The sequence below is a fragment of the Miscanthus floridulus genome, chromosome 17 (assembly GCF_019320115.1).
Source record: "Miscanthus floridulus cultivar M001 chromosome 17, ASM1932011v1, whole genome shotgun sequence".
Lineage (NCBI taxonomy): Eukaryota > Viridiplantae > Streptophyta > Magnoliopsida > Poales > Poaceae > Miscanthus > Miscanthus floridulus.
The window spans coordinates 94,637,890-94,647,881 of NC_089596.1; the positions used below are offsets into that span (position 1 = coordinate 94,637,890).

Below are 9,992 nucleotides of genomic sequence, written 5' to 3' on the forward strand. Positions count from 1 at the left end.
TCGGATCGCTTCCACGGTCTTCTAGACTCCCGACGAACACTCCACTCCGCCTTCTTATCCTCACCGCCCTCCACCGCCGAGGCACACACGTCAAGCACAAACACTAGCCGAAGCAAAAGCCATACCACAAGCACCTGGTGATATCATCTCATCATCAGAAACCAAGAGAGAGGAGATTTCGTCCCTGCTTGTTGTAGTAGATTGTGAGGAGTAGCAAAGAGCAGCAGCCATGAATCCGGACAACTTCACCCACAAGACGAACGAGGCGCTGGTGGCGGCGCACGAGACGGCGTCGGAGGCCGGCCACGCGCAGCTCACGCCGCTGCACCTGGCCGCGGCGCTGGCGGCGGACAAGGGCGGCATCCTGCGGCAGGCCATCGCGGGGGCGTCGGGGGGCGACGGAGCGGCCGGGGACTCGTTCGAGCGCGTGCTGAGCAAAGCGCTCAAGAAGCTTCCGTCGCAGTCCCCGCCACCGGACTCCGTCCCGGCGTCCACGGCGCTGATCAAGGCCATCCGCCGCGCGCAGTCCGCGCAGAAGAAGCGCGGGGACTCGCACCTCGCCGTCGACCAGCTGCTGCTCGGCCTGCTCGAGGACTCGCAGATCTCCGACTGCCTCAAGGAGGCCGGCGTGTCCGCGGCGCGGGTGCGCGCCGAGCTCGAGAAGCTCCGCGGCGGGGAGGGGCGCCGCGTGGAGTCCGCGTCCGGGGACACCAACTTCCAGGCGCTCAAGACGTACGGCCGCGACCTCGTCGAGCAGGCCGGGAAGCTGGACCCCGTCATCGGCCGCGACGAGGAGATCCGCCGCGTGGTGCGCATCCTCTCGCGCCGCACCAAGAACAACCCCGTCCTCATCGGCGAGCCCGGCGTCGGCAAGACGGCCGTCGTGGAGGGCCTCGCGCAGCGCATCGTCCGTGGCGACGTGCCCAGCAACCTCCTCGACGTCCGCCTCATCGCGCTTGACATGGGCGCGCTCGTCGCGGGCGCCAAGTACCGCGGCGAGTTCGAGGAGCGGCTCAAGTCCGTGCTCAAGGAGGTGGAGGAGGCCGAGGGGAAGGTCATTCTCTTCATCGACGAGATACACCTCGTCCTGGGCGCGGGCAGGACGGAGGGTTCCATGGACGCTGCCAACCTGTTCAAGCCGATGCTGGCGAGGGGACAGCTCCGGTGCATCGGCGCCACCACGCTGGAGGAGTACCGCAAGTACGTGGAGAAGGACGCGGCGTTCGAGCGGCGGTTCCAGCAGGTATTCGTCGCGGAGCCGAGCGTGCCCGACACCATCAGCATTCTGAGGGGGCTCAAGGAGAAGTACGAGGGCCACCATGGTGTGAGGATCCAGGACCGCGCCCTCGTCGTCGCGGCGCAGCTCTCCGCGAGGTACATCATGGGTCGGCACCTGCCTGATAAAGCCATCGACTTGGTGGACGAGGCCTGCGCCAATGTGAGGGTGCAGCTCGACAGCCAGCCGGAGGAGATTGATAACCTCGAGAGGAAGAGAATCCAGCTTGAAGTTGAGCTCCACGCGCTCGAGAAGGAGAAGGACAAGGCCAGCAAAGCCCGGCTGGTTGAGGTGCGTATCTTGATCACTGAATTTTCAGAGTAAGGCTAACAAATCCTCTGCCTGATGTTCTGTTTTGATGCTGACGTTGCTTAACTGTGGCCATATTTCAGGTCAAGAAGGAATTGGACGATCTGAGGGACAAGCTGCAGCCCCTGACCATGAAGTACAGGAAGGAGAAGGAGAGGATCGATGAGATTAGGAAGCTCAAGCAGCGCCGCGAGGAGCTGCAGTTCACCCTGCAGGAGGCCGAGCGCCGGATGGACCTGGCCCGCGTGGCCGACCTCAAGTACGGCGCCCTGCAGGAGATCGACGCCGCGATCGCCAAGCTGGAGAGCGAAACAGGGGAGAACCTGATGCTCACTGAAACCGTCGGCCCTGAACAAATTGCAGAGGTATGTTGATGTTCACCACCATAGGAATTCCCAGAGCAATGCCGGATTGCCGATCGTCTCTTTGTAGTGTAAGTCGTGCAGCGTGCTGAAATGGTGTTTTTTTTTTCCTATGGGCAGGTGGTGAGCCGGTGGACGGGTATTCCAGTGACCCGGCTTGGCCAGAACGACAAGGAGAGGCTGGTGGGCCTGGCTGACAGGCTTCACCAGAGGGTGGTCGGCCAGACGGAGGCGGTGAACGCCGTCGCAGAGGCGGTGCTGAGGTCGAGAGCCGGTCTTGGCAGGCCACAGCAGCCGACCGGCTCCTTCCTCTTCCTGGGTCCGACTGGTGTGGGCAAGACCGAGCTGGCCAAGGCCCTTGCCGAGCAGCTCTTCGACGACGAGAACCTGCTTGTCCGCATCGACGTGTCCGAGTACATGGAGCAGCACTCGGTTGCTCGCCTCATCGGAGCACCACCTGGGTAAGTAGCACAACACGGATGCATCTGTCGTATTTTCACTGCGCTGGGCCTGTTTAGTTCCCTCCAAAACACCAAATTTTTCAAGATTTCCCGTCACATCGAATCTCTAGACGCATACATGAAGCATTAAATATAAATAAAAAATAAAACTAATTACACAGTTTAGACGAAATCCATGATACGAATCTTTTAAGCTTAATTAGACTATGATTGGACACTAATTGCCAAATAACAACGAAAATGCTACAGTATCGTTTTGCCAAAATTTTCTGCAACTAAACTGGGCCTCGGAGTAATCGGCTGAACTCGCGTTCTGACATGGAATGTTTTTTTTTTTTGACTGAAGCTACGTCGGCCACGAAGAGGGTGGACAGCTGACTGAACAAGTGAGGAGGAGGCCGTACAGCGTGATCCTCTTCGATGAGGTGGAGAAGGCGCATGTCGCGGTGTTCAACACCCTGCTCCAGGTCCTCGACGACGGCAGGCTGACGGACGGGCAAGGCAGGACGGTGGACTTCAGGAACACCGTGATCATCATGACATCGAACCTCGGCGCTGAGCACCTCCTCGCCGGGATGGTGGGCAAGAACTCCATGAAGGTCGCTCGCGATCTGGTCATGCAGGAGGTACGCAGCGCGATACATCCAGAATCATCCATTGTGTGTGTGTTCGACATTGTTCCTCTTCCTATCTGCAATGTGATGCTGAACTCGAGTGGGGTGTGTGTGCAGGTGAGGAGGCACTTCCGCCCTGAGCTGCTGAACCGGCTCGATGAGATCGTGATCTTCGATCCTCTGTCCCACGAGCAACTGAGGAAGGTGGCTCGCCTTCAGATGAAGGACGTCGCCGTTCGCCTTGCCGAGAGGGGCATCGCTCTGGCCGTGACCGACGCCGCATTGGACATCATCTTGTCTCTCTCTTACGATCCGGTATGTTGCCATAGCATCCATGATTGATTCATCTGAATTCCGCTCGTCAGAAAACCACTATTGCTCTGATGACGCTGACTCTGTTGTGTGACGTTCAACAGGTGTACGGCGCGCGGCCGATCAGGAGGTGGATCGAGAAGAGGGTGGTGACGCAGCTGTCGAAGATGCTGATCCAGGAGGTGATCGACGAGAACTGCACCGTGTACATTGACGCCGCGCCGGCCAAGGACGAGCTGGCATACAGGGTGGACCGGAGCGGCGGGCTGGTGAACGCGGAGACGGGGCTCAAGTCGGACATCCTGATCCAGGTCCCCAACGACGCCGTCAGGAGCGACGCCGCGCAGGCCGTCAAGAAGATGAGGATCATGGAGGAGTACGAGGACGGCATGGACGAGGAGTGAGAGCGTGCAGGTTGCCGGCCGGAGGACGCGGAGACGCGCCCCGGCTCTGGTCTGGCGCCGTCATCATCGAGTGTCTTCTGAATAAGCGTGTAGATAAGTTGTGAACGTGTGAAGAGATGTTGTTTTCTGAGTTCTGATGACGTTCTTGTAACGCGGCTGTTTGTCAAGCATCTGCAACGGAATGGATGAACGAATGAATGAAATGATGTTTTTGTAAAGTGCTCAGAAGAAAGAGGTGGCCTCACCCCAATGTGGTACTACTTGGTTCCATCATTCAACGAATGTTATCAGTTCGTCATTTTTTTTAAGATCCAAATCACACATTGCGGTTGTGTGATTTGGATCGGAACTTGAGCTAGGAGTGTAGTACTACATGAATGTGTAGAAGCAGTAGAAGTTGTACACAAAGCTATCCTCAATTCAAGATTAGCAGTGTGCTATTTACCTGCTATATCAATTGAAATGGGCACCCTCTAGTGTCAATTAACACAAGGGCCAGTCTGGGCTAGCGAACACCAAAGTGATCGCCGGAGCTCAAGATTAGCGGTGCTATTTACCTGCTATATCAATTTCGTGTTTTTTACCTGCTATATCAATTGAAATGGGCACCCTCTAGTGTCAAAAGCCGTGATGGCTAAACAATGATCCTGTTTGGATACTCTAGCATAGCTAGAGGTTAGAGTTAGTTTAGCTCAGGACTAGCCCTGAACTAACTCTAGCCTAAGAGATGTTTGGATACAAGGGTTAAAATGATAATAAATGTGCTTTCCAAATCATTGGTGCGGGTGAAAGTAGAGAGAAAACAGTGGACCCCACCTCAAATAGCCCCAACTAGCCCAAATAATCACCTCTTTGGAGGATAGTTTTTTAGGGTGTGCTAGTTGCAAATAATCCACTGTAGCCCTCCTGTTTGGCTACTTTAGGACTAGTTGAGCTCCAACTAGCCCAAACTAGCTCTAACCCATGGATCCAAACAGGATCAATATAGGGCGCAAGAATTAGGAAGGCCCTTTTGGTAAAGCTCTTGGAAGCTATTCTAGACATTACAAATAGGGATGTACCTGAAAATTTGAGGGGCTAGTGCAAACTATAAAATTGGGTCTTACGCTCGAGAAATTCTAATACATAGAAGACATGAAGATTCTAAAAAGGACTCGCTAGTGTCCGGACGTCCGTCCGGGGCGCTAGTGTTCGGATGCTGATGCGCAGAGGGAGCAAACGAGCGCATAGCGCGTCGGGCTCGCCAGGGAGCGGGCCAGCAGTGGGCCCACGCCACCCTGGACATCGCGCATGGCGCCTCGAACGTCGTCCGTGCCGCCGGCCGCTTCCCACGTGCATTCCATGTGCAACATCCGATCTACTTTTAAAACATCCAGATGCAACATACAAAAGAAGATAAATGAAACACTTAAAACAAGTGTCTAAAACACTTGCGAAAACGTCTGAAAAATATTTGAAACCATTGCAAACATAAGAACATCCAGATGAAACACTCGTAAACATACATATGAAGCACCTGAAAACACTTGAAACATATGCTTGCAACATGCATGCATATGTAATATCTAGATCTACTTTTGCAACATCCAGATAAACACACTTGCAATATTCGTCTGGAACATATGAAACATTTGAAATCTAAACTTGAAACATACGTGTATAGCCATTACAACATGTGCAACATCCCGATCTACTTTTACAATATTGATATACAACACTTGCAACATACCTTTGAAACATCTAAAACACTTGAAATATACTTTTGCAACATACGCTTTTAGCGTAGCATCTGCTTGTTGCTTGGACGAATGGAGGCTCGTCGACGCAGAGCTCGACGTCGGCGCGGAGCTCGATGCCGTGGAGTGGCGTTGGGGTCACCGGTGTGGAGCTTATTGGTGGCACGGACCTTGGTAGGGGCAGGGGTAGGTGGATGAAGAGCGGCCGCGATGGGAGACACGAGTCTCGGCGGGGGCACGTGGGCGGGGGCGGCGGGGCCGAGGGCGGGGTCTGTCATGCAGTAGAGGCGCGCAGCGATCAAGCGACGTGGGAGGGGGTGGCACAAGCGAGGCAATCAAGCGAGCAGGCGGCTTATACAGGTCCATCCGTCCGTCCGGACGACCTATAAGCAGCATTCCCGATCTAAAAAATACAAGAAAAACAACAATTACAGTTGCTTTTTCACACTATAAAAGAGCGAGTTTTCCTTAGCGGGGCTCTTCCTCTATAATAACCGTTCGATCTATACGCCGTGTTATATGAGCCCTTCGTCACGCGTGATCTTACTCTTTCTTTGTAACAACCGTTCGATCTACACATCGTGCTATATGAGTCCTCCGTCATCTGTGATCTTACATGTGAGATGTAAGACTCCTATTCAATCTCAAAAACGAATTCTTGTAGACATATTAAAATCACTATTTTTGTCCTTTTTTCCGCGTCTGTTAATCCACCCGCGTCCAACTCAGCTAACTATCATTAATAACTATGCCCCATGTCTATACGTCGCTGATGGGCTTCACCGAGTCCAAACAAATCTGAACATGTGCAGGCATCGCATAGAACGGACCCGGAAAATACAAGGACTCGATAGCACACGGCAAAAAGATGGATTCCGTAGCCATCCCCTTAGGCATGCGGATGATGGAAGGAGTCGACAGGAAAATGAGAAAAGAATTCTGTAGCGCCTCCAGTCATACGAGGATGTGGATTTATATTCATATCTATATATTATCTTTATTTTTTTGCCTAATTAATTAAAGAGCCAAAATTTAATCTTATTTTTTCATTCACCCCTCCTAACTATCCAAACAATAGTAGTGAGTTTTTCTGAGGGGGCTCTCCCTCTATAATAACCGTTCGATCTATACTGTGGCAGAACCGTCCGAAATAACACACTTCCAGAGGTGCTCGTCTTCCACCAAACACTAAGCACCCCGAAAGCTAGCTACATCGAACGGTTCTGTCGAGCACACCCCAAAGGAGAACTCAAACAATCCATATTTTTCCTCTAGTATCCAATAATGAGAACGAGTTTACAATACTTAGTCTATTTCATACAATAAGATTTCTCATAAATACATTATTACAATACCAAGTTCAGAGTGCGGAATTTAAACAACAGAATCGAAATAAACATCTAACGATAAGATACAAGGATCCGTCTGTGCCCACCAGAAGAATCCTCCACACAACAGTCATTCCTCAAGTTGCACCTGAAATAGGGGTAAATAAACCCTGAGTACATGAAAGTGCATTTGCCCCCTGTGGGTTTTGGTGTATTGATGACATCCAAATTATGGACTAATATGATCTTAATGAGATATGTCGCAGCTATTAGTCCCATGCAAGATTCAAAGAGTTGATAAAGATGAAATGATATCCCTCAATTATTAAAGTTGTAAAGGCGGACGAACTCAAAATGCTCTCCAAAGGTTTTATTTTTGTTTTTGAGTTTAGGATCCGCCGCACTATAAAGAGGGATGCAAGCTTAGTTGGTCTGAGGAAGATAGAGTGCTCAAGCATAAAAATAAAATCAAAAGAGAGACACTCTAGCACTCCACGAGCACGTAGAATATTTTCTGTGACTGTCGGTGTCGGAAGTCACGACTCAGGCTGGAAGTTCTGACTCTCAATCACTTAGCCTGCTCGGTGACTGTGGACGTCGAAAGTCCCGACGTGAGTTGGAACTCCCGACAGTCGGAAGTCCTGACCCAAGCCGGGAGTCCCGACACCTGTGGTTCTGTGGGCCGGCTGTCTGCGCTCGTCGAAAGTCCCGACTCTTGTCGAGAGTCCCGACACCTAGGGCGTTGCTGGTTGGCTGGTTGTCTTAGAGCTCTATGAAGCAAAATTCTGTTGCTTTGTCCACCGCCGAAGCCGAGTATGTGGTGGCCGGTGCTTGCTGTGCCCAACTACTTTGGATGAAGCAAACATTAAAGGACTTTGGATGCGAGTTAACCAAGATTCCACTTTTGTGTGACAACGAGAGTGCCATTAAGTTGGCAAACAACCCTGTAAACCACTCTCGAACAAAGCACATAGACATCCAACATCGTTTTTTGAGAGACCATGAAGCCAAAAGAGATATCGCCATTCACCATGTGAGCACCGAAAAACAACTAGCCAATATCTTCTCAAAGCCCCTAGATGAGTCAAGATTTTGTGCTTTGAGGAGTGAACTAAATATCATTGATTCTCGTAACGTGGTATGATGTCTTGCACACACTTTGTTTGATCTAGTTAGGAGAAAAGAATTAAGAAAATATTGTGTGACACTTTCAAAATCTATTTTATGATTTTCATGAGTCACTATTGCTTTGTGTTGATTGAATAAAATCTAGTCACTTGTGAAAATGTTAGTGTCCATCATATTTTTGCCCCACATGGTATAGTGAGTTCAAGTTGAGGTGTTTTTCAGTTTCCCTACGTCAGAAGTCCCGACGTAGGTTGGAACTCCCGAAGACCGGAAGGCACGGCTCATGCCGGGACTCCCGACTGCCAGAAGTTCTGGCCCCAGCGTCGGGAGTCCCGACGCAGATCTAGGTTTTGACCGTGCCGCATCGTTTGATCGCGTCATTTATACCTGGCCCGGTACTATTTTACTGCGGTTATTCTCTCCATCCCCGCACTCCCGTCGCCATCCCTCTCCTCGCACCGCCCTCGCTTCTCCTCGCACCGCCACGTCGTGCCCTGCCCGCCTGCCTATAGCTCTGGCCTGCTCTGGGCCACCGGGAGTTCCGGTCCCATCCCTTTCGGTTGCGCTGCCAGGAGTCCTGCCGGCACTTCCGCCCTCTCCACCCCCTTCCACCACCCGTGCTTCAATCTTCTTCCTTGGATCGGTGGTGGGGATTTCGTTCGTGGTGGTGCTAGTGCTCGTTGATTCGTTAGTGGACTACGGATTTCATGTTCCTCCATCCTCTTTCCTTGATTCAAGGTACTACCGTGGTGCCCTAACCCTAATGCAATGTACCTTGCGATTTGCCTCTATTCTTTTTCCCTCTCTACTCCTCTATCTTCCTTGTATGAATGTGTGTCGCGATTTGAAGCCCCATGAATGGGATGATCACCATGTGCGTCGGAAGTCCCGGTGACCGTCAGAGGTTCCGATCGTCGGAATTCCCGACGTCGGCCAAAACTCCCGGCTGTCGGAACTCCCAGAAATGGTCGGGACTCCCGACCCGATGGTGAACACTCCATTCATGTTTCTTCACTTCTCGATGTTCGTTCGCTTCTCGTTGTCGTGTTCCTTAATTTCCCTTCGTGTTTTCCGCAGTCATGGACGGTAGCAGTCCATCGCGTCACAAGGAGAAGATGTCCAAGAAGAATCAGGACCATGCCGCTGTCCCTAAGCCATCTAGCCGCACCAAAGCGGCATATCCCATGCTTGTGTTGGTGGTCCCCGTGCTGCTGTTGGTGGTTCCTGTGCTGCCCGTCACCGTGATGATCAAGGCTCATTTGCTGCCGCTCCTCCTCCTACTCCAGCCTCTATTGGGGATGTTCTGATTATTGATGCAGAAGAAGAAGCTCTTGAATGTGCTGGCCGCACCATTGCTGCTCCACCGATTTGCACCCTGACTCGTGGCCCGGGCTTCGTCACTGAGCTCGTTCCCTTCCCGGGCGTTTCGCTAATCATGCGGGAGCCCACCATGGCTCCTAATCCTGCTGGTGGCTGGACTCCTCCTCTACCAGTTGACTACCATTACCGGGTTAGGGACATCAGGTCCATGAGGGGAAGAAACCTTTATGCTAGGACAAGAAGGATCTCCAGCTTGAGTATCGCTTCTAGCACCCGTTCCATTATGACTTTTATGATTCCATCATCTATCTGAAGTTTTTGAAGAAGAAGGAGCCACCGGTCCTTCAGATGAAGTGCATTGATGCATACTCTCTTAGTAAGTTCAAGGAGCCCAAGCTAGAGCAGATGGTTCGTGATATACGCTTAATGGGGTTGTCCTACTTGCTGGAATTTAGGAAGCATTGGAACAATGAGCTTATTTGTCAGTTTTATGCTTCCTATCATCATGAGCGAGACCCTACCGGTGCTATTGACATTGTTCATTGGACCACTGAAGGCAAGTACTATAAGGTGGACTTTATTACTTTCTCTCGCCTTCTTGGTTTAAGTCAAGCCGACCGCACTGCACCTGAATTGGCTGAGTATGAGGATGTAGCTTTGGAGGAGTACCAACATATGTATCTTGATGGACATACAGCTGATGGATAGACAGTATATCTGAAGCCCTATTACTATGTCATCA

The 9,992-nt window shown here is 51.6% G+C and overlaps 1 protein-coding gene across 2 annotated transcripts; it reads left to right on the plus strand.

Annotated features, from left to right (window-relative positions):
- The first annotated feature begins 65 nt into the window (after positions 1–65).
- LOC136514940 (chaperone protein ClpB1) lies at positions 66–3,956 on the plus strand. 2 transcript variants are annotated; one of them, XM_066508643.1, is made up of 6 exons: positions 67–1,567; positions 1,669–1,950; positions 2,068–2,408; positions 2,755–3,034; positions 3,140–3,337; positions 3,439–3,956. In XM_066508643.1, the coding sequence occupies exons 1-6, from the start codon at positions 230–232 to the stop codon at positions 3,736–3,738; spliced, it is 2,739 nt and encodes a 912-aa protein (XP_066364740.1). In that variant the 5' UTR covers positions 67–229; the 3' UTR covers positions 3,739–3,956. The 2 variants fall into 2 exon arrangements, with proteins under 2 accessions (XP_066364739.1, XP_066364740.1); XM_066508642.1 differs by having other exon boundaries at positions 66–1,567; positions 2,755–3,337.
- The last annotated feature ends 6,036 nt before the right edge of the window (positions 3,957–9,992 follow it).

What these genes read in the sequence shown, in the direction of transcription:
- LOC136514940 (XM_066508642.1), top strand. Translation starts at nt 230, where the DNA reads ATGAATCCGGACAACTTCACCCACAAGACGAACGAGGCGCTGGTGGCG. An exon ending in CTCATCGGAGCACCACCTGG is followed by an intron (nt 2,409 to 2,754) that starts GTAAGTAGCACA and finishes TTTTGACTGAAG; the next exon opens with CTACGTCGGCCACGAAGAGG. An exon ending in TGTCTCTCTCTTACGATCCG is followed by an intron (nt 3,338 to 3,438) that starts GTATGTTGCCAT and finishes GACGTTCAACAG; the next exon opens with GTGTACGGCGCGCGGCCGAT.